At 43.2% G+C, this 25031-nt stretch overlaps 1 protein-coding gene across 4 annotated transcripts in view; it reads left to right on the plus strand.

Moving 5' to 3' along the window:
- osbpl5 (oxysterol binding protein-like 5) overlaps positions 1-25031 on the plus strand; it is a 325895-nt gene that overhangs the window by 207044 nt on the left and 93820 nt on the right. For all 4 annotated transcript variants that reach the window (XM_039736915.1, XM_039736890.1, XM_039736896.1 and 1 more), the window contains exons 4-5: positions 2252-2359; positions 23919-23999. In XM_039736915.1, the coding sequence (XP_039592849.1) occupies positions 2252-2359; positions 23919-23999 (189 nt within the window). The remainder of the gene's footprint in view (positions 1-2251; positions 2360-23918; positions 24000-25031) is intronic.

The raw sequence follows: 25031 nt of genomic DNA on the forward strand, positions 1-25031 counted from the left end.
GGAAAGATGTGCAGCAGGTTAGGGTGATAAAGGATAAAGATGGAAACATACTCACAAGCAAGGAGAGTGTGTTGAGCAGATGGAAAGAGTACTTTGAGAGACTGATGAATGAAGAGAACGAGAGAGAGAAGAGGTTGGATGATGTGGAGATAGTGAATCAGGAAGTACAATGGATTAGCAAGGAAGAAGTAAGGACAGCTATGAAGAGGATGAAAAATGGAAAGACCGTTGGTCCAGATGAATTACCTGTGGAAGCATTGAGGTGTTTAGAAGAGTTTTAGGAGTTTTTAACCAGATTGTTTAATGGAATCTTGGAAATTGAGAGGATGCCTGAGGAGTGGAGAAGAAGTGTACTGGTACTGATATTTAAGAATAAGGGGGATGTGCAGGACTGTAGTAACTAAAGGGGGATAAAATTGATGAGCCACAGCATGAAGTTTTGGGAAAGAGTAGTGGAAGCTCGGTTAAGAAGTGAGGTGATGATTAGTGAGCAGCAGTATGGTTTCATGCCAAGAATGATCACCACCGATGTGATGTTTGCTCTGAGGATGTTGATGGAGAAGTTTACAGAAGGCCAGAAGAAGTTTAATTGTATCTTTGTGGACCTGGAAAAAGCATATGACAGGGTGCCTCGAGAGGAGCTGTGGTATTGCATGAGGAAGTCGGGAGTGGCAGAGATGTACATAAGAGTTGTACAGGATATGTACGAGGGAAGTGAAACCGTGGTGAGGTCTGCGGTAGGAGTGACGGATGCATTCAAAGTGGAGGTGGGATTACATCAGGGATCGGCTCTGAGTTCTTTCTTATTTGCAATGGTGATGGACAGGTTGACAGACGAGATTAGACAGGAGCCCCCATGGACTATGATGTTTGCTGATGACATTGTGATCTGTAGCGAGAGTAGGGAGCAGGTTGAGGAAACCCTGGAGAGGTGGAGATATGAGAGGAGAGGAATGAAGGTCAGTAGGACCACCAAGACAGAATACAGTGGAACCTCGGTTCATGAGACCCTGGAGAGGTGGAGATATGCTCTAGAGAGGAGAGGAATGAAGGTCAGTAGGAACAAAACAGAATACATGTGTGTAAATGAGAGGAAGGTCAGTGGAATGGTGAGGATGGAAGGAGTAGAGTTGGTGAAGGTGGATGAGTTTAAATACTTGGGATCAATAGTACAGAGTAATGGGGATTGCGGAAGAGAGGTGAAGAAGAGAGTGCAGCCATGGTGGAATGGGTGGAGAAGAGTGTCAGGAGTGATTTGTGACAGACAAGTATCAGCAAGAGTTAAAGGGAAGGTCTACAGGACGGTAGTGAGACCAGCTATGTTATATGGGCTGGAGATGGTGGCACTGACCAGAAAGCAGGAGACAGAGCTGGAGGTGGCAGAGTTAAAGATGCTAAGATTTGCATTGGAGGTGATGAGGATGGAAAGGATTAGTAATAAGGACATTAGAGGGTCAGGTCAAGTTGGACGGTTAGTCAGAGAGGCGAAAATGTGTTGGTTTGGACATCTTTAGAGGAGAGATGCGGGATATATTAGGAAAAGAATGCTAATGATGGAGCTGCCAGTCAAGAGGAAAAGATTTATGGATGTGTTGAGAGAGGACATGCAGGTGATGGGTGTAACAGAGCAAGATGCAGAAGACAGAAAGATATGGAAGAAGATGATCCGCTGTGGTGACCCCTAATGGGAGCAGCTGAAAGAAAAAGAAGAAGCTGTCTCCAGTGGAAAATGAATGAGTGAATAAACGTATAATACTTTAGGTTTACAGCCCAAATGCTTAATGATTTGGCTGATTCTGAATTATTTGTCCTGCTTAGTTTAGTATCATCTGTCAACTTAACTGTCTTGTTGAAAGGCTTCATCTATAAAACGATTTAACAAAACTCTATAGCTACAGGGTTTATTGGTGTAAGTGTATAGAATAAAAGCGCAGTTTGTACAGATATGTGGCCGGCAAAAGATTCGGCAGGGTACCGTCACACAGGAAGCCCCCTGTAAGAGAGAGAGATACCTGCACTTGCCTCTGAATGGTGTAAAGCTTTGCTGCAATATCATACAGATAACAGGCAGAGGCATCAGTGTAGAAGAGATGTACAGTCTGGTTGAAAACATGTAATGCTTCCTTGTGGCACTAGAGGGCAGGGTACCCAGCAGAGGGTATCTGACAGCCCCCTTTTAGAGAAGCAATTGACTCCAAGCTAAATTAATGGCCATCTTTCTCGTATTTAATGAAAAATGTTTACTTGACAGGGAGGAGAGTGGCCGAGCCCCGTGTTAATGGAAGCAGAGAGCCCACCATCTCAGAAGATGAAACTAGACCTGCCGCTCCACTTGATTAAGGACTTCCAATCTGAAAAGGTACTTGACGGTCGTCGTCTTCTTCTTTGTACTGTCGACTATGGTCTCTTCTCTCATGCCATCCTTTTTTTGAGCAAGTCATTGTTATCCAAGTGTATAGATCAGGCTAATACAAATAAGAATAAGCACAGTGTACAGTATGAGGACAGCAAATGCCCCACTGGCAGCCATGGCACAAGTGAGATCTGGCTGGCAGATAAAGACTCTATAACATCAGTCAAGGAGGAATAAACAACAACCTTATGGCTATGAAGGCTCTGTTGTTTTTTCAGTTTCAGCCTCCAGAGTTCAGTCATTGTGAGGTGTTTGCATGTTCTCTCTATTGATGTTAGTAGATGGTGTGAATGGACAATCTGTGGGCAGGCACCCTTGCCAGGACTAAGCAAGAATCCTTACCCAGCTGAGAGGATCGGTGAAGGCATCTTACTCATGTTAGTCGCTTTCCCCCGAACACTGGATGGCAGCTAATCCAGACTGGGATCCCTGCACAGATATCCATGGGGCATACTGGGTGGTGTAGTCCCAGGGGACAGCCCTGTTGGGTTTCAGGGGGGTCCGGGAGGGGGAGCTACAAGGATTGGGAGTCCTTGTTTTGTGGGGCTTCAGACATACCTAGAAGTGCTTCTGAGCCTCCTGTCACCAGAAGTACTCCTGGGTGCGGGTTTAAAAGAAGCAGCCCAGCTCTTCAATCTGGGACCCCGAGTCAGGAGAAGGAGGATGAAGATTGCTGGGAGGACTGGAGGCAAAGAGAGGAAGAGAAGAAAGGAAGTTGCGGAGTGCTTTATTGTTGGGCTGCTTTGTAAGTGTGTTGGTGGTGTGGGAAACGCTACCTAAGGAAGAGTTTCTCCAAAATGTGTTGAGCGTTTGGGGAGCTTGCAGCACACCCAGGTGGCCAAAATGGAAGGTTTAGGGTAACGTGAGATTCTAAATTGGTCTTCTGTGTCTGTTGGCATACATTAGTGGGCTCTGCAATGGACTTGCAACCTGTTCAGAGTCCGTTCCTACGTTGCTTGGACAGGCTTTGGCCCTCAAGACCTTAAACCGGAAAATGTTGATGCAGTAGCGAATGGATATTTGAATATTCTGATTTCCAAAGGGCTCAAAAGAAACCTGCATGCATGGTAAACTACAGTATGGGCAATCGTGCTGGCGTTTGTGCTGCAGTTTGGGGATGCTTTGCACTAACAAAACCAGGACTGCTTTCCAAGTAAATGTCCATGCACCTTCTTGACTAAAATTCTTTGGTTCCTGGAAGCATCAAAAGAACCAGTCCTAGGTGGGACAGTGCATTGACTCCAGGTCAGTTTAGGGTCACCCTACAGGACACAGAAAGACTGAGTCTGGAACTGAACCCAGGTCTTCAGAGCTACACTAACTGTGGTGGCAACTGTAGTCTCCACAGTGATAGCTGCCCAAAGCTGCCACTCATTATACTGTCAGGTGCCACGTGTGCACCATGGACCCAGGGTTTCCTTAACTGGCACCAGAGCCCTCCTTGGTGGTAAAGGGTATAACACAGTTACCTGGCTTTGGTGGAGTGCTTCTATTTCACAAAGGGCAGAATGTTAGACTGTCGGGGAGTCTTGGGACCTTTGATGGAGCAAAGTGCAGGCAAGATGACCACCTCGGCCTTGAACACGCAAAGTTGCCTCACTGTCTAATGTGGCATTGCGACCCTCACTGAGTGAGCATGGCCTTCATGTACACTCTTAAAAATGTTGCTCCTTTAATGGCACTTTACCGGGTTGTGTGATTCTTCACAGAGACATTGCATGACAGAGAATCATTTCATACTGGGGAGGCTTCTTTGCCTATGAATTTGGTTCTTTGGGCTTTGAAAGATAATAATAATAATAATAATAATAATAATACATAGTATTTCTATAGCACCTTTCCAATGCTCAAGGATTCCTAATATGTGGAAATCCTTAATGTCTATCAGGGTATCCAGGATACAGCAAAAATGTCAGATCTCAGCTATGGTTCCTCCCCTGACTGGGGTTCAGATGTTAGTTTTGTGTCCTTGTTGTAAATTTTTGATTTATTTGTATGTGTTATTATTGGTTTTGTTATGATTTGCAGGATTTTTTATGTTTTATTGATCCGTGTCTAAACATGTGTTATCTACTGTATACTAATAAAAGGCAAACCCCTCACTCACTCATCACTAATTCTCCAACTTCCCGTGTAGGTGGAAGGCTGAAATTTGGCAGGCTCATTCCTTACAGCTTACTTACAAAAGTTGGGCAGGTTTTATATCGAAATTCTACGCCTAATGGTCATAACTGGAAGCTATTTTTCTCCATTTACTGTAATGGAGTTGAGCTCGAAAGCCATGGGGGCGGAGTTTCGTGTGACATCATCACACCCCCCACGTAATCACGTGAACTGACTGTCAACGCAGTGCGTAGAAAACCAGGAAGACCTCCAAAAAGCGCTTAAGAAAACATGCATTATATAATTGAGAAGGCAGCGAAAAACAATAAGAAGCGAGCGAGTGACATATACTACCATATTCATGAGTGCTGCTACTTCAGAAACAAAGCACGATGTAAACCTAAACTTTAAATTAAGTTCATAGACAGGCTGCTGCTGGCGTTTCTCATGCCCACGGCTAATGCAGGATACAAGTTTAATGAGAGGACGAAGGATATTAACGAGAGTTTTGATCACTTTGTAACTAAGTTAAAATTGCAGGTGAAGGGCTGTGCTTATGCAAATTCCGAGAGACTGTGTTTGTGGGGGATTGACAGTTAAAGCGGGTGGGGGAGTCACGTCATCATCTCCCCTCCCATTCACCTCATTTCGCTCTGAGCTGAGCTCCGCAGCTAACGCAGTGTTACGACTTTGTGACGCTGCCACCAAATACTCACAGAAAAATCCACAAGTTAATACACACGCTGTCTCTATAGAGTTTCTCCACACTGAATCCTCCAGGCACTACTTACAAAAGGTTACATTGACAATTGTGTTACGTTATTTTTAAAATCTTTCCTTTTCTTAGCACAAGCACAGCTGAGAAGGTTCGATGCATGTGCTCCATAACGCGTTAAAAATCACGCATTTAATCACAAGCAAAGGGGAACTTCTCTCAATGCATGATTTCCTGGTACACCGATTACATTGATCAGTGCTTCCCGATTCATTTTAGCCTCACACCCTTGGTTTGAGAAGAAGTCTGAAAAAATATGAGGTTAACACAGAAAAACAGATCACCAATTGAAGCTTTATGAATAATCGATTCTCCATCAATAATTGTTTTGGTAAAGCCATCCTCCTTCCATTTTATAATTTTTCCGCCGCTAGCCATGATTAAATGAACGGGAAAAAAGTAAGAGTGAAGCGAGGGTGACTTATTCAGGCAGGCAGGCGACATCTCAATAGCTCGAATTTGGATATAAGTAGGTTCTATTTAGTCGCCAGAAATATCTTTGTTAGGAATGGAAGTTAAAGTTAGTCTTTAAATTTCTATGGTAAAGATACCATGGCAATGCATGACTACATTTAACTATATAAAGTCAAAACTTGATTATATAAAGTCAGCATCGGTATATATAAAGTCAAAACTTGTTTCTGAATATATAAAGTCAAAACTTGAATATATAGCCTAAAGTCATTCCCAAATATATAAAGTCAAAACCTGAGTATATAAAGACGGCGTTGGAATATTTTGGAATATATAAAGTAAGCGCTGGAATATATAAAGTCAAATCTTGAATATACAAAGTCAGCGCTGGAATATATAAAGTCAAAACTTGAATATATAAAGTCAGCGTCGGAATACAGGCTATAAAGTAAGCGCTGCAATATATAAAGTCAAAACTTCAATATACAAAGTCAGCGCTGGAATATCCATCCATTTCCCAACACGTTGAATCCAATCACAGGGTCACGGGGATCTGCTGGAGCCAATCCCAGCCAACACTGGGCGCAAGGCAGGAACCAATCCTGGGCAGGGCACATGCATCATTTTCAAAACATTAACTGAACAGTGTTTTTTTAATTTATTTTTCTGAATACGTTTTTGTTCACTTAGTTCAGTTCAGAGTCGTTTCAATCAATAGATTTTGACTTTCACTTTATGTATTCAGGAGTGTGTTTATATACTCCGATGTTGACTTTATATAATCAGGAATGACTTTATAAATTCCGACGCTGACTTTGTATATTCAGGTTTTGACTTTATATATTCCAGCGATGACTTTATATATTCAACTTTTGACTTTATATATTCAGAAACAAGTTTGACTTTATATATACCGACGCTGACTTTATATATTCAACTTTTGACTTTGTATATTCTGACGCCAACTTTATATATTCACAAAATCAATTTATTTGCCTGTTTGGCATCCCATAGTATATGTGTGTATGTATATATATATATATATATATATATATATATATATATATATATATATATATATATATATATATATATATATATATATATATATATATATATATATATATATACCAGCAACACTCATGACAATGACAAAACAATTACATTGTCAATCATGTTACGTTATTATTAAAATGTTTCCTTTTCTTTTTACTTCTCCGCTGCCAGGCGCAGATATTTTGCTATATATATATATATATATATAGATATACATATAGATATATATATATAGATATAGATATATATATAGATATATAGATATGACAACAACACTCATATTAAAGACAAAACAATTACATTAACAATCATGTTACGTTATTTTCATAATGTTTCCTTTTCTTTTTCATAACTTCTTTAACACACTACTTCTCCGCTGTGAAGCGCGGGTATTCTGCTAGTGTCCTATATGTTCAGTGGGTGGTCCCCCAAGAGGCGGAGCCACCTGCCAATCACTGCCAGGAAGTGCCCTCTGACCTGTAAATTTGGAGGGTCTCCTACCACTAAGTTTAATAGATTTTTTATTAAAATGTAATAAGCAATTATATGGGGAATATGTCATTTTTTTTTAAGTCGTTAACAGTTCTGGTTATTTAATTGATTATTTCATCACCCTGGGTATCTGCTATGCTGGTTGTTAATTGTCACTATTAGGGTTAAATGAAGGGAACAAACGACACGGGAAAGGGGGAAAATAATAGGAAAACAACAAAAGACAGTTAAGCATTTATAGCTTTAGGAAAAAACAGAAATATTTTTAAATGGCTAATAAATGTAAAAACCATACTGTTGTGTTTTGCTGCATGCAGAATAGATAGATTAGATAGATAGATAGATAGATAGATACTTTATTAATCCCAAGGGGAAATTCACAGAATAAGAGAAGAGTACAAAAAACAGCTAATTAAATGAGGTCAGTTGTTATCGATTATTATCACTGATTGTGAATCGGGTGGGAACAAAAAACCTGTAGCCACAGGGGGTCCCCAGGACTGAGTTTGGGAACCACTGGTTTAGTGGATGAAATCGTGCAACATGGCACCTCCTAGAATAATGTGGAAAGGAAGCTGGAGGACGGACAAAGAGCTATGGAGGATAGAGGCCCTAAGATCAGTAGGAAAAAACAGAATGTCTAACACTTACCTGCACAAGAACGAGATGGAGAAGTTAGCTAGCAGAGGGAAATTCTTGAAAAGGTGGAAAAATTCAAATACCTCCAATCAACAATAACAGAGGATGGCGAGCAGGATTTAGAAATGAACCAATTAAAAAACTGGAAAAAGGCTACGTGACCGAAAAAGTGAAGGGGGCTGTGTATACAATGGTGGTCAGACCAGCACTGTTGCACGGATCAGAAACCTGGGCAGTTTAAAAGGTTCATGAAAAGGAAGCAGGATGTTGCTGAAGTGATGATATTGAGATGGATGTGTGGAGTAACAAAGCTTGATAAGATCAGGAATGAGAGAACAAGAGGGAGTTGTGGAAATATGGAAAATACAGGAAAGAAGCTGAAAGTGGAGTGGACATGATGTGAGAGGAGAGGTAAACAACGTGGAGGTGTCAGGATGGAGAAGACTTTGACTGAAGAGAACGTGGATGGACTCTGTGAAGGGGGTGGTCTAAGGGAGAAAGGGGTATCAGGCAAGGATGGAGGAGGCAGTTAGTCCAATATGGCGACCCTACATGAACAAGGGAAAGCTTTCAGGCAATGCAGTATACAAGCTGATCATGAAAATCTGAACTTAGCTAATGTTATTGTATGCAGCAGTAATTCTTTTAAAATCAGGACCCCACTGATACCTTACAAACCTCTTATCTTCTATTCATGCTTATTTATAGGACCTGTTATGGATCTAAACACAGTTCTTTCTAGAACCTTCGTGTGTAGTTCTTCAAGAACCCAAATTGGCTCCCCAATGACACTTTGACCCCATTTGATTGAACATCCCCTATAAATGTGTGCTGTGGAGCACAGGAACAAAGAAGCATTCATCAGCAGACACATGGCTGAGCAGATGAGATGAGCGCAGCCCTGGCGCCACCCAGATTTAGTAACACAGTAGCAGTTAACTAAACAGGAAACATTAAGTCAAATAACAGCCACTTATCATAATGAGCCCTGCTGTTCCTCGGCTATAAATAAATCCACTACACACACGAGGCCCAAAACATGGCCCACTTATCCATGGCACTGACAGAAGTGACATCATCTCTAAAATCGAACTGTCAAGGCGAGTCTTTCTCAGGTTGAGCAGCGGCACCCAAGTGTGTCCATAAAGAACAGCCGGAGCAGAAATCCATGCGTTTTGGTTGATTTTTTTTTTTCTTCTTTATGTTCACCTAACATGGCAGCAAATGATAAACCACTTTGGTGTGGATTTCATTAGAATGTGGCCATGTGCTGCTGTTCCTGCCAAGATTTAGTTAGACATACTGATGATGCGAGAGACGAAACATAAAAGGTGCTTTATAAAATATAGACCCATAAGTGAAATTACATCAGTTAAAGCAAACTCACCTTGTCCAGCTTTATCCCAGGGTGTTCCCCTGGAGTAGCCAGTACAGTGCCCACCACTGACTCTTCGTGTGACCCTGAATGTGGTCTGGTAGGACACATTTAAAGAATTTATCTGTAGAGCAATTAGAGGTAAGGATCAGTATGTAACTGTACCATACTATACTGTACCGCACCATACTACACCTTATTATACCATACTGTGACATTCCATAACATACCATGCTGTATCGTATCATTCTACAGTACATACTACACCATACCATACCATATACCATTCCATACTGCACTGTACCATACCATTCCATACTGTACCATTTATTACCATACCGTATTTTATCGTACCATTCCATACCACACCATACTGTACCATACCATGCCATACCATACTGTGACATACCATACCATGCTATACAATACCACACCATACTGTACCATTTCATACCACACCATACTGCACCATATCATATTATACCATACCATTCCATACCACACCATATTGTACCATACCACACCACACCGTACTGTGACATACCATACCATATCATGCTATGCCATACTGTAACAAATCATCCTATACCATACCATATACCATTCCATACTGTACTGCACCATACTGTACCATTTATTACCATATCATACTTTAACGTACCATGCCACTATACTGCACCATAGCATGCCATACCATACTGCGGCATACCGTACCATATCATACCATACCATACTGTACCGTTTCATACCACACCATACTGCACCATACCATACTGCGGCATGCCACACCATACCATACCACACCATACCATACCATATACCATTCCATACTGTACTGTACCATACCATACCATACTGTACCATTTATTACCATACCATACTTTTCCGTACCATACCATACCACACTGTACCACTCCATACCATGCCATACTGTACCATATCATACCATACCATACCATCTGCACTTCAGAAGAGGTCATCCACCTGAAGCTAAGCCTGTTCAGCCCTGGCAAGTGCTAGGATGGGAGACCATCTAGGAAAAAGCTTGGGTTGCTGCTAGAAGAGGTATTGGTGAGGCCAGCAGGGGGTCCGTATCCTGTGGTCTGAGTGTGGAACCCAATTCCCCAGTGCAGTGACAGGGACACTGTGCTGTTAATATGGCACCGTCCTTCGGATGAGACATTAAACCGAGGTCATGACTCTAACAGTTAAAAAAAAAAACAGAACAGACTGGTGTGCCCTATGAAAAAACACAAAAGGAAAAGAAAGTAAAAAATCGTAAAATATAAATACCTAAAGAAATGACTGGCAAACATATTTGCTACTAAATTCTGAGAAGATTTAACAAAGTGGAAGGCTTCAAAAAGAGCTCGGGTCAACTGAGGACAACAAGCCACAAGTAATGAAGTAAATCATTAAAATTCGGTAAATAATAAACATATTATGAAAAGAATAGCATGCGTCAGGTCCAACACAACTCACTTGGCTTGTCTTTATTTTATATAGCGCCCTTCACACAGCTCACCATCACCATTTTTTTTCCTCTGGTCCCATTTGTTTTCTGCACCATGTGCAAACAATCATCATCAGCATCTTCCTTCATCACAGAGCGCCTCGTCTCCGTTGCTCCCCTCAAGTGTGTAATCATTTTGATTTAAACTTTCTGCTGCAGACTGTGGCCGAGCTTCACAATTAGCCGACAACCAGTGACAGGCACCAAGCGGTGGGTAGAACAGACAGAAATAGATTTAACAGAATGAGTCAGGAGGAGTGCACTGGATGTGTTCTGCTGCAGGACTTACTTCAGCTGAACTGAACAGGGGAGCAGGAGTGGCACATGGCATCATACCTGAAGGCTCACAAGCAGGTAGCTTAGAGAGTGGGTGCCCATGTGTTTGGCCAGGCTGTGATGAACAAGCCCAAGTGGATGCAGAATTCAGAAAATCCTCAGGAATGGTGGGTAGCCTTTTTATAATGTGTGTGTGTGTGTGTGAAAAAGAGGTCCTTAAATTGGGCTGGGCAGGCTGGTGGCCTTTAAGAAGAGACTTTGAAACAGAAGAGCCATTAATGGGATTTTCATTAATGTAGGAAATTATTGTTTTTTTTTAATACTTTTCATTAAGTATACCATTGATGTGTGTAGCGGATTAGATTTGATTCTTCTTTGTCTTTCGGAAGCTCCCATTAGGGGTGGCCACAGAGGATCATCTGCTTCCATATCTTCCTGTCCTCTGCATCTTGCTCTGTCACACCCACCACCTCCTCTTAGGCCTTCCTCTTTTCCACTTGCCTGGCAGCTCCATCCCTACCATCCTTCTGCCAATATACCCAGCCACCATCTCCATCCCATATAACATTTTAATGTCCTCATTTCTAATCCTATCCATCCTCGTCACACCCAATGCAAATCTTAGCATCTTTAACTCAGCGACCTCCAGCTCTGTCTCCTGCTTTCTGGTCAGTGCCCTCATCTCCAACCCATATACAGTGGTGTGAAAAAGTAATTGCCCCCTGAACCTAATAACTGGTTGGGCCACCCTTAGCAGCAGTAACTGCAATCAAGCGTTTGCGATAACTTGCAATGAGTCTTTTACAGCGCTCTGGAGGAATTTTGGCCCACTCATCTTTGCAGAATTGTTGTAATTCAGCTTTATTTGAGGGTTTTCTAGCATGAACCGCCTTTTTAAGGTCATGCCATAGCATCTTAATTGGATTCAGGTCAGGACTTTGACTAGGCCACTCCAAAGTCTTCATTTTGTTTTTCTTCAGCCATTCAGAGGTGGATTTGCTGGTGTGTTTTGGGTCATTGTCCTGTTGCAGCACCCAAGATCGCTTCAGCTTGAGTTGACGAACAGATGGCCGGACATTCTCCTTCAGGATTTTTGGTAGACAGTAGAATTCATGGTTCCATCTATCACAGCAAGCCTTCCAGGTCCTGAAGCAGCAAAACAACCCCAGACCATCACACTACCACCACCATATTTTACTGTTGGTATGATGTTCTTTTTCTGAAATGCTGTGTTCCTTTTACGCCAGATGTAACGGGACATTTGCCTTCCAAAAAGTTCAACTTTTGTCTCATCAGTCCACAAGGTATTTTCCCAAAAGTCTTGGCAATCATTGAGATGTTTCTTAGCAAAATTGAGACGAGACCTAATGTTCTTTTGCTTAACAGTGGTTTGCGTCTTGGAAATCTGCCATGCAGGCCGTTTTTGCCCAGTCTCTTTCTTATGGTGGAGTCGTGAACACTGACCTTAATTGAGGCAAGTGAGTCCTGCAGTTCTTTAGACGTTGTCCTGGGGTCTTTGTGACCTCTCGGATGAGTCGTCTCTGCGCCTTGGGTAATTTTGGTCGGCCGGCCACTCCTGGGAAGGTTCACCACTGTTCCATGTTTTTGCCATTTGTGGATAATGGCTCTCACTGTGGTTCGCTGGAGTCCCAAAGCTTTACAAATGGCTTTATAACCTTTACCAGACTGATAGATCTCAATTACTTCTGTTCTCATTTGTTCCTGAATTTCTTTGGATCTTGGCATGATGTCTAGCTTTTGAGGTGCTTTTGGTCTACTTCTCTGTGTCAGGCAGCTCCTATTTAAGTGATTTCTTGATTGAAACAGGTGTGGCAGTAATCAGGCCTGGGGGTGGCTACGGAAATTGAACTCGGGTGTGATACACCACAGTTAGGTGATTTTTAACAAGGGGGCAATTACTTTTTCACACAGGGCCATGTAGGTTTGGATTTTTTTTCTCCCTAAATAATAAAAACCATTTAAAAACTGCATTTTGTGTTTACTTGTGTTATATTTGACTAAAGGTTAAATGTGTTTGATGATCAGAAACATTTTGTGTGACAAACATGCAAAAGAATAAGAAATCAGGAAGGGGGCAAATAGTTTTTCACACCACTGTAACATAGCTGGTCTCACTACCGTCCTGTAGACCTTCCCTTTCACTCTTGCTGATATCCGTCTGTCACAAATCACTCCTGACACTTTTCTCCACCCATTCCATCCTGCCTGCATTCTCTTTTTCACCTCTCCCTCAATCCCCATTACTCTGTACTGTTGATCCCAAGTATTTAAACTCATCCAGCTTCACCAACTCTACTCCTTGCATCTCCTCACCATTCCACTGACCTCCCTCTCATTTACACACATGTACAGTGGAACCTCGGTTCACGACCATAATTTGTTCCAAAACTCTGGTCGTAAACCGATTTGATCGTGAACCGAAGCAATTACCACCATAGGATTGTATGTAAATACAATTAATCCGTTCCAAACCATACAAACTGTATGTAAATATATATATTTTTTAAGTTTTTAAGCACAAATATAGTTAATTAAACCATAGAATGCACAGCGTAATAGTAAACTAAATGTAAAAACATTGAGTAACACTGAGAAAACCTTGAACAACAGAGAAAACTAACAATGCAATAGTTCGCGCTATAGCGCTACCAACCGCTGGCTAAAAGCACTTTTTTTTAAGAGTTGTAAGCATAGGGAAAATTTGAAAAAATCCAGAATTTTATTAACCACCAAAAAAATAACATTGCAACAATGCACGCTACAAACCGATCGCTGGAAACAGAAGTGAAAACAAAATCAAGCCCAGTGCATTCTTTAACTACCTTCCTACCTTAATGCGTCCAGCTCTCTCTCGCGCTGCCTGTCTGTGTGTCGCGCTCTCTCGCTCTCTCTTGCTCACTGCACAGGAAATGCACAGGGAGAGACTGAACACGTACAAACCGAATGGGAAACTGGCTTGTTCGTATACCGAGTGTGTGGTCGTGAACCGAGGCAAAAGTTTGGCGAACGTTTTGGTCGTAAACCAAGTTGTACGTGTACCAAGACCTTCATGAACCGAGGTTCCACTGTATTCTGTCTTGGTGGTCCTACTGACCTTCATTCCTCTCCTCTCATATCTGCACCTCTCCAGGGTCTCCTCAACCTGCTCCCTACTCTCGCTACAGATCACAATGTCATCAGCAAACATCACAGTCCACAGGGGCTCCTGTCTAATCTCGTCTCTCAACCTGTCCATCACCATTACAAATCAGAAAGTGCTCAAAGCCGATACCTGATGTAATCCCACCTCCACGTTGAATGCATCCGTCACTCCTACCGCAGGCCTCACCACGGTCACACTTCCCTCGTACATATCCTGTACAACTCTTACGTACTTCTCTGCCACCCCCGACCTCCTCATAAAATATCAAAGCTCCTCTTGAGGCACCCTGTCATATGCTTTCTCTAAGACCACAAAGATGCAATGCGACTCCTTCTGGCCTTCTCTATACTTCTGCATCAACATCCTCAGAGCAAACATTGCATCTGTGGTGCTCTCTCTTCGCATGAAACCATCCTGCTGCTCACTAATCATCACCTCACTTCTTAACCGAGTTTCCACTACTCTTTCCCATAACTTCATGCTGTATCCCCTCATTTTTATCCCCGTGTAGTTACTACAGTCCTGCACATCCCCCTTATTCTTAAATATCGGCGCCAGTACACTTCTTCTCCACTCCTCAGGCATCCTCTCACTTTCCAAGACTCCATTAAACAATCTGGCTAAAAACTCCACTGCCGTCTCTCCTAAACACCTCCATGCTTCTTTAGGTATGTCATCTGGACCAACGGCTTTTCCATTCTTCATCCTCTTCATAGCTCTCCTTACTTCCTCCTTGCTAATCCATTGCACTTCCTGATTCACTATCTCCACATCATCCAACCTCTTCTCTCTCTCGTTCTCTTCATTCATCAGCCTCTCAAAGTACTTTTTCCAACTGCTCAACACACTCTCCTCACTTGTGAGTACGTTTCCATCTTTATCCTTTATCACCCTAACCTGTTGCTCATCTTTCCCAGCTCGGTCCCTCTGCCAGATTAGATTTGATCATCTTTATTAATTTCAAGGGGATAGTTATAATTTAAAATATACTGTGTGCATTGTAAAACAGGAGACAAGATAAGATAAAGATATGGGGCATCTTGAAGGCAAACCCCATATAACTGATGGAAAAAATGGGCAAAATCAGTTGTTAATGCAATAGTGGTCTTTACAGACTGGAGTCAAATCACAAAACTGGCCAGAAGAAGCCAGACCAGAAGGGAAAGGGCCAAGGGACAGTACCCGGAAACGATGGTCTGTGGGGGAGACAGGAGCAGAAGCATTAGGCATCAGTGCCAGCCCTCAACTCAGGGTGAGATAACAATCAGATAAGCCTTTAAGTTGTCTCCCAAGTGCAAGTGTGTGACAGCACGTAGATGTGTAGAAAGATATTCCTAAATAAAGAGAGTCTTCTTTAAGTATTTATAGTCATCCCTCGGTATCCATGGGGGGATTTGTTCCCAGCACCCCCCCGTGCATACCAGGCTCCACAGAGGCTCAGGTCACTTGTCACGCACATGCACATGGGTAACAGCTTAAAGGGTTTGGGTGATGGTAATTCTCCACCAAGACTGGAGATGGCGCTGTATAATAACAAACTCTTGTCTCCTCCTCCCCCTGCTGAAAGGAAGATTCTGGGAGGAAGAGGCGGGTCCGTCCACGTGTGTTTGCACTCTTACACGCGTTTATTTAGATTTTTGACCTTTCTCAGTTATACAGGGTTGGCCGCAAGGTGCCCTAAATCTTTGCCGCTGTCCTTTTCATCTTTAACACAATGTCAAAGAAAGGACAAACACTACAAAAAGGTCCGGGGTAGCCATCCTGTATAGTGGAAGTTTGGTCTGAAGCAGGCAGTGAAAATCTTTCCAAGACAGAACTGATTTATGTGAGACAAAATGGCGGTTACAAAGTCAGACAGAGGAAATGAGGTCACTGAGGCCGAAGTTGGAAGTGATGTCATCGGGGCCAAGTGGAATTTCCCATAACTGGTCTGCAGGAGAGGGAAAGGCTTAATGCACTCGGCCACCCCCGGTCCAGCATGGAACTGCACTCATTCGAGCCCTTTAGCTGCCACCCATGCGCACGTGTGTGACAACACCGTACAGGAAATGCATACAACCTACACACGTCCTCCTGTATACTTTAAATCATCACGGGATTACTTAGAATGCCTAATGCAGGGGTGCCCAATGCGCTGATCGCAATCGACCTGTAGATCGCAGCGGTAGAGCCGTTAGATTGCGTTGCATTCCAAAATAGTTCTTTTAAAGGTTAGTCTATCATATGTCCTCCCTATGGCATTTGCCACTTGATTGACATACAGGGCGGCCAGTCTGAGATCTCCTTTCTTCTAACACGCTGATCATCCCGCACACACAATCAAACGCGCGAGCTACTGCAAAACTCCGGCTGTGATCTAGTTAGCCTCCCAATTTATATCGACTAAAGAAGGGATTTAAAAAAGAAATAGTTTGGGGAGGGTATGGGCTGGATTTTCTCACAATGTCACAATCGAAGTGCGTTTGTCTGATGTGTCAATCTATCATTGCTATTCCAAAGAAGGAAAATGTGGAAAGGCACTTTCGAACTGTTCATAAAAACTACAAAACTGACTTCCTTCCAAAAAGCGATCTGAGAAAGAGAAAGGAGAGGAAACTAAAATCGCAGTTAATCGGACAGCCGTCATTTTTCACTCGGCTGAATTCAAAAGCTCCTTGACTGCGTTATTCGGCTCTACTTATTTATGCGAGTCAATGACGATTATTAAATCCAAATACTGTAGTGATCACAAATGTATGGAATTGTTATTGTGCTATAAAGGTTATTCAGTTATGCAAGGTACGACAACATACATTTTATGTACAAAGTATACTCGTGTATATATATATATATATATATATATATACTGTATATACAGTGGGATGCAAAAGTTTGGGCAACCTTGTTAATAGTCATTATTTTCCTGTATAAATCGTTGGTTGTTACGATAAAAAATGTCAGTTAAATATATCATATAGGAGACACACAGTGATATTTGAGAAGTGAAATGAAGTTTATTGGATTTACAGAAAGTGTGCAATAATTGTTCAAACAAAATCAGGCAGGTGCATAAATTTGGGCACCGTTGTCATTTTATTGATTCCAAACTTTTAGAACTAATTATTGGAACTCAAATTGGCTTGGTAAGCTCAGTGACCCCTGACCTACATACACAGGTGAATCCTATAATGAGAAAGAGTATTTAAGGGGTCAATTGTAAGTTTCCTCCTCCTTTAATTTTCTCTGAAGAGTAGCAACATGGGGTCACAAAACAACTCTCAAATGACCTGAAGACAAAGATTGTTCACCATCATGGTTTAGGGAAGGATACAGAAAGCTGTCCCAGAGATTTAAGCTGTCTGTTTCCACAGTTAGGAACATATTGAGGAAATGGAAGACCACAGGCTCAGTTCAAGTTAAGGCTCAAGTGGCAGACCAAGAAAGATTTCGGATAGACAGAAGCGACGAATGGTGAGAACAGTCAGAGTCAACCCACAGACCAGCACCAAAGACCTACAACATCATCTTGCAGCAGATGGAGTCACTGTGCATCGTTCAACCATTCGGCGCACTTTACACAAGGAGATGCTGTATGCGAGAGTGATGCAGAGGAAGCACAAACAGAGCGCTTGAGGTCTGCTCAAGCACATTTGGACAAGCCAGCTTCATTTTGGAATAAGGTGCTGTGGACTGATGAAACTAAAATTGAGTTATTTGGGCATAACAAGGGCGTTATGCATGGAGGAAAAAGAACACAGCATTCCAAGAAAACACCTGCTACCTACAGTAAAATATGGTGGTGGTTCCATCATGCTGTGGGGCTGTGTGGCCAGTGCAGGGACTGGGAATCTTGTCAAAGTTGAGGGACGCATGGATTCCACTCAGTATCAGCAGATTCTGGAGACCAATGTCCAGGAATCAGTGACAAAGCTGAAGCTGCGCCGGGCTGGATCTTTCAACAAGACAACGACCAAACACTGCTCAAAATCCACTAAGGCATTCATGCAGAGGAACAAGTACAACGTTCTGGAATGGCCATCTCAGTCCCCAGACCTGAATATAATTGAAAATCTGTGGTGTGAGTTAAAGAGAGCTGTCCATGCTCGGAAGCCATCAAACCTGAATGAACTAGAGATGTTTTGTAAAGAGGAATGGTCCAAAATACCTTCAACCACAATCCAGACTCTCATTGGAACCTACAGGAAGCGTTTAGAGGCTGTAATTTCTGCAAAAGGCGGATCTACTAAATATTGATTTCATTTCTTTTTTGTGGTGCCCAAATTTATGCACCTGCCTGATTTTGTTTGAACAATTATTGCACACTTTCTGTAAATCCAATAAACTTCATTTCACTTCTCAAATATCACTGTGTGTGTCTCCTATATGATATATTTAACTGACATTTTTTATCCTAACAACCAACGATTTATACAGGAAAATAATGACTATTAACAAGGTTGCCCAAACTTTTGCATCCCACTGTATATACAGTATATATATATATATATATATAGCATTTTTAATGTAGATAGATCATTTAGACCTGGTCATTTTAAAAGTAGCTCGCAAGCCGAACATGTGTGGGCACCCCTCATCTAATGCAATGTAAATGGTAAATAATTAGTTGTTATACTGTATTGTTTAGTGAATAATATCAAGAAAATGCTTGTAGTTGTTTGGAATGGATGCAGCCATCGTAGCCTAACTACATAGTACAGGTCATAGCCAACGTAACATTTCCTTTCTTTCAACAATTTCCCATCAATCATTTAATATCTTGAAAGAGAAATACAAAGAATAAAAAAAAGTGGCGCAATGGTAGGGCTGCTGCCTCGCAGTAAGGGGGCCAGGGTTTGCATCCCGGGTCCTTCCCTGCGTGGAGTTTGCATGTTCTCCCCGTGTCCTTCAGGCGCTCCAGTTTCCTCCCACTGTACAATGGCAAGCAGGTGAGGAGAACCGATGACGTTAAATTGGTCCCAGTGTATGATTGGTGTGTTTGGTGTGTGTCTGGTGTGTGTGTGCATTTGTTCACCCAGTGATGGACTGGCGACCCAGTCCTGGGTTTGCTCCCGCATTGTACCCTATACCAGCTGCGATAGGCTCCACCCCCTCCCTCCGTACACACCCTTGAGACCCTGGTCTGGATTAGGTGGGTTAGTAAATGACACGGCAAAACGCAGAATATTTAAAGTACAAAACAACAAGCGCTGGAGTGAGACTGTGGACCTGCAGCATGGCCAGAGGATACAGCAGGGAATGTCTCCACAACACTCCAGTCACGTGGCTTCAGCGTAGTGCTTGGTGTGCAGAAAATTCAAGTTTTCCTTTTTGAATCTTTCTGGGGGGTGGCATGGTGGCGCAGTGGTAGCGTTGCTGCCTCGCAGGATGGAGACCTGGCTTCGCTTCCCGGGTCTTTCCTGTGTCAAGTTTGCATGTTCTCCACGGTGTCTGCGTGGGTTTCTTCCCACAGCCCAGAGACATGCAGGTTAGGTGCATTGGCGATTCTAAATTGTGCTTGGTGTGTGTGTGTGTGTGTGAACCGTGCAGTGGGTTGGCATCCTGCCCGGGGTTTGTTCCTGCCTTGTGCCCTGTGTTGGCTGGGATTGATTCCAGCAGACCCCCGTGACCCTGTAGTTAGGATATGGCAGGTTGGATGATAGATGGATCTTTCTGGAATTTTTTTTCTCGAATATTTTCAGTCTGCAGTTAGTTAAAAATGGAGGGCCGACTTTCTGTTGATTGACCTAAGAATATACGCAATGGTGAGAAATAGTTCAGCAGCCCCAAGATGAGATGAGATGAACTGGGAGGGACAAATATGCTCAATTATGGAAGAAGATGTGTAGCAAGGAGGAGTGGTGACCCTGGAGCACAATAACTGCCTCCATTTTCTGTTTTTTCTCTCCTGGCTGCCACCACAGGCTAAACTTTTCTTGCCCCAAACATCGCCATCTAGTGTTCAGCCAAGTCCCTGCAGTGCAGCACGACACAGAAGTAGGATCTGCTTTCGGTGGCTTAGCCTACAGGGTAGACTTGACGCAGAAGTATAAATCAGCCATTACGTAACTAGCCAAAGGGTCTTAATTGTGACAGCAGCAACCCTTGGCGGTCAAGAATGGTAACTTCTAGAAGCTAAATTCACTTTGGTCCCAGAATATGAACATGAATGTGTAGAATCTCAGGGTATACACGTGTGATATTTGGTACCTGCATATTTCCTGAAACTCGTTTTCCATTCATCTTCTGCCAATCTGAAGTAAACATGGAGAAAAACGAGGAAAGACTTGCTAAAGATGTTAGAAAATATTAGAATATTAGAAAATATATTCACATGATACCTCATCACAACACTACAAAGACAACGTGGCAATTCGTGGCATGAAATATCGGATAACATCGTTAAGGAAGACGGCGAATGTATTAAAAAGTGGAAAAATGTGAGGGGCCAATATGCCCGACTACGGAAGAAAATTTTTTTTTTTCTTTGTCTTTCAGCGTTTCTTTTGCTGATCTTTACTTGTTGAGCTGACCGTTCTTCCAGGAGATGTTACTTATATAGGATATACTTGATTGTCTGTGTCTTTTGTCCTACTTGACGTGTCCTTTTTTTTTTGGGTGGCATGTTGTTAGTAGATACGTCCGTAATATTTTCTCTTACAGGTGTGAACTTTGCCCGGACACAGACAGGCGGACATCTTGTTTCAAACCACCACACGTTTATTTACACTATTTACAATATTAATTTGGTCACAAAGACCCAGTTCAATGGTCACTCAGACCTAACCACATGCACAAACAAACCCCAAACAGTCACAATCCTGGCCACAATGCCTTGTCTTCGGGCCGCCTCTACAGTTCCTCTTGCCTCGTCCTTCTTCCACCCGACTCTAGCCTCGAATGAATGGAGACGGCCCCTTTTATAGAGGACCCGGATGAGCCCCAGGTGTTCCCGGCAATCTTCTTCTAGCCACGCCCCAGCGTGGCGGAAGTGCCGGCTGTCCTCCCGGCTGCTCTCCGTGACTGTGTCGTCTCCCCAGCAATTATTTTAATCTGTGCTGGCGTGCAGCTGATTATTGTACGTGTGGCGTCTCCCCAGCAACGGATTTTATGTGCGCGGCCGCGACTACCCAATCAGCACTCTCCCCAGCAATGATGTCCTTTATGTCTCATCATGCACGGCCGTGGATGGGCCATTCACTGTGTGCCCAGCTTCGAGTGTGTGTGCGACCACGGTGCTGTGCGCATGGGCAAGGCACGGTGCGATGTAGAAGACACACACACACGGACACCTGGATGCACACAGGGCTTTTATTAAAGATGATTATCATTATTAACTGGCTGCCACAACATGCTAAACTTTTCTTTGGTATTCCAAACAGCACCATCTAGTGTTCAGTCATGTGGCTGCATTGTGGTGCAATGGTGACAGTGTGGGCTACAGGGTGGGTTCAGCACAGGAGTATAAATCAGCCATTAGGTTACTAGCCTAAGGGTCTTAATTGACACACCCTGCCGTGACAGTAGCGTCCTCTGGTGGTCAAGAAGGGTAACACTACCGAGAGTAACTTTGCAACGGTCACGCCGTGCTTGAGGTTATTAGATCTAAATTCATATTGATTGTGCCCTATTGATCTGCCTATTGATCTATTGATCTGCCTGCATTTTATTTTTTTTTAAACTGGCTGGTCACAAACAGTGCCATCTAGTGTTCAGCCATGTGCCTGCAGCATGGCGCGATGCTGAGGTATAAACTGCTTTCAATGGCTTAACCTACAGGGTGGGCTCAATGCAGAAGTACAACTCAGCCATTAGGTTACTAGCCTTAGGGTCTTAATTGACACACCCAAGAAGGAAAACGCTACTGGGACTAACTTCACAATGGTACTCCATGCTGGAGGTTATTAGATATAAATTCACATTGATCTTGCCCTATTGGTGAGGCAGACTTGTAACCTGAAATCAATCAATCAATCAATCAACATTTATTTATATAGCACATATTCATACAAAAAAATGTAGCTCAAAGTGCTTTACAAAATGAATAGAAAAATAGAAGACACAATAAAAAATAAACATAAGTCAACATTAATTAACATAGAATAAGAGTAAGGTCCTATTGAATAGGGGTGTGACGACGCGGTTTCGCTCCCCACTCCCATTCAGCTTCAGGGAGCCCTCGAACACAACACCGTCGGTAATGTCACCGATGAGCTGTACAGTGAGGCACAAACATAGAAAGGGGATGGTGCAAAAAGTGCAAAAGTGCTTTTATTAAAACAACAACAAACAGTGTCCAAATAAATAAGTGCAGTGTTTCAAAACTGTCGTTAAATAAATAATCCATTGAAATAGTTGAAAAGTGGAGGTTAAAACAATAAATAAATCCTTTAAAAACCGAGGTTAAAACAACGGCTGGAAGCTGTCCTTTTAAAATCAGCCCGGTGCCTTACTACTGGTGACTCCCCTGCTTCTCCCATCCAGGCTGTGCACCAGGGGAGCCACCCTACCTGCAGCTGACCTTCACGCCACTGGTCTGGTGGCCTCCCGATCCCTGGCTTCGTTCAGCCCCTACCAGACCGAGACCTGGCTTCCCCCAACGGCCAGGGGGGGATTCACGCTGAGGGTTCTACTCCAAGTCTCCGACTCCCACTGCCTTCGCTGCAGCGAGCCAACCTGCTCCCGGTCATTCCTGCTCCCAACAAGCGCTCAGCAGGAGTGACCACTACATTCGGCCCTCGGGTGCCGGCCAAACACCCCACTCTGGCTCGCCTTTCCCAGCAGCCTGCATACAGCGTGAGCCTGCGCTCGCTCGCTCTCCTTCTCTGCTGCACACACCGGCTTTCTGCTCGCTGCTTCCTCCTTAACCTCCGTTTCTCTCTTTTTTCCTCTTTTTTCTTTTTTTCTCCCCCTACTAACCGCCTCGCACTTCTGTATATCACGGGGACATGGGTCAGCTGTGGCAATCAGCAGCTCCCGGGAACAATTACGGATGCGGATGACTCCTCACCTGTGACCTTAAGTGAGAACCGCCCGCCCGCATCACGAATTCCCCCAGGAACCACTTCCGCCACTCACACATCACGCCCCCTCGCTAAGCCGTGAGTGCGGCGATTATTTATTTAAAAAAAAATGGCCTTTGACATGAGCTGTGGACCCGCTATACCACAAGGGGATCTGCCAGTGAGAGTGAATGACCATTAGAGATGTCTGAGGGTGGAAATGTTAAGGTTAAGGTTAAGGTTGGGAGTAGGCACTGATACAACGCATTGCTGCACACCCACCACACGACAAACCACCTCAGGATTCAGGACTCGAGTGCAGCCGAGTGTGTCCAGTTAATATGTCCAGAGCCCCGCTAATGTGTCCAGTTAAAGCTGCCAACTGCATAACCTTGGGACTTGCCAGACAATGTCTGAGGTTTTCACTCGGCCCAGTTTTGAGCTGTGGTCAGGTGATGTAAGGTCAGTGTGAGCTTTGAGCAGAGGTCAGTTTTAATTCACACCTTCTTCATCTGTGGCCAGTTAGTTGAATTGTGGTCAGTTTTTGAGGCTTGGAACAGAGTCCCGAGGTTTCAAGTGGGGCCAGCAGAGTTAAGGGTCCATGAGAACTTTGAGCTGACGTCAGGTTGAGCTCTGAGGTTATAACTGGGGCTCGTTTGAGCTGTGGACAGATAAGACCATGGTGCGTTTTCATTTCTTTGCTTTGTATCCTTCATTACAGACGGAGTCCAAGCTGTTGAACGGCCATGAGAAGGAGTGCACCTCACCGATGGACAAGCTGGCCAAGAAAGAATCTCTTAAGGTGAGATGCTGTTCGTGTCGTGCTAAGAGTGGGCTGGAGGTGTCCAGTAAGTTAGAACTTGGGACCCCGTCTAGTGTTTGTTCCTGCCTTGTGCCCTAAGCTAGCTGGGATAGGCTCCAACAGACCCCTGCGACCCCCTTCAGGACTAAGCAGGCTAGAAAATGACTGACTGGCTCTGCACTGTGGTATCATGCGCCTCTTGCAGAGACATTTAGAGAAACTCACAGAGCCTATAAAAAGTCAAAGGAAGTTTTCATATCTTATTCTTTTACAAAATTGAATCCCAGTGCACTGAATTTGGATTTCTTGACACTGATCAATGGAAGAAAAGGCTCTTGGATTTGAAAGTGAAAAGAGATCTCTGCCAAGTGGTCTAAGTGAGTTGCACATTGTGACAGATGGCCAGGGCCGTTACCCGGCTGGTTGGAAGATGCCGAGGAAGAGACAACAACAACAACAACCTTTATTTATATAGCATATTTTCATACAAATGACGTAGCTCAAGTGCTTTACATAATAAAGAATAGAAAAATAAAAGACACAATAAGAAAATAAAATAAGTCAACATTAACATCGAATAATAGTAAGGTTCAATGGCCAGGGGGGACAGAAAAAACAAAAAAACTCCAGATGGCTGGAGAAAAAATAAAATCTGCAGGGGTACAAAGGCCACAAGGGCTCTATTCAATAAGGGCACGCACAAAAAGGCAACCTCAATTGAGCGCGGCGAATAAAGGCGTTCGTAGATAATTTAGTTCAAATGGCTCTGGAATATGTGAAGAGCAACAAAGGTGCAGATCTACTCGTAGTCGAAGGCTACACATTCAGAAAGGAGAAAACTATCAACAGGAAACACATCTGGAAATAAACTGAATATAGGATTGGAAAATGTTCGTCTCACATAATCTACAGCTTCAAGTGTAACACAACAATGAGTAAGTAAGAGCAGAAAACAACGAAATATAGAGAGCTTTAGAAATAGTTTGTTAGAAGTTCATGCACTAATTAATTGGATGTTTTAATATTCTTGCT

Source organism: Polypterus senegalus, chromosome 1, assembly GCF_016835505.1.
Source record: "Polypterus senegalus isolate Bchr_013 chromosome 1, ASM1683550v1, whole genome shotgun sequence".
NCBI classification, from domain to species: Eukaryota; Metazoa; Chordata; class Cladistia; order Polypteriformes; family Polypteridae; genus Polypterus; species Polypterus senegalus.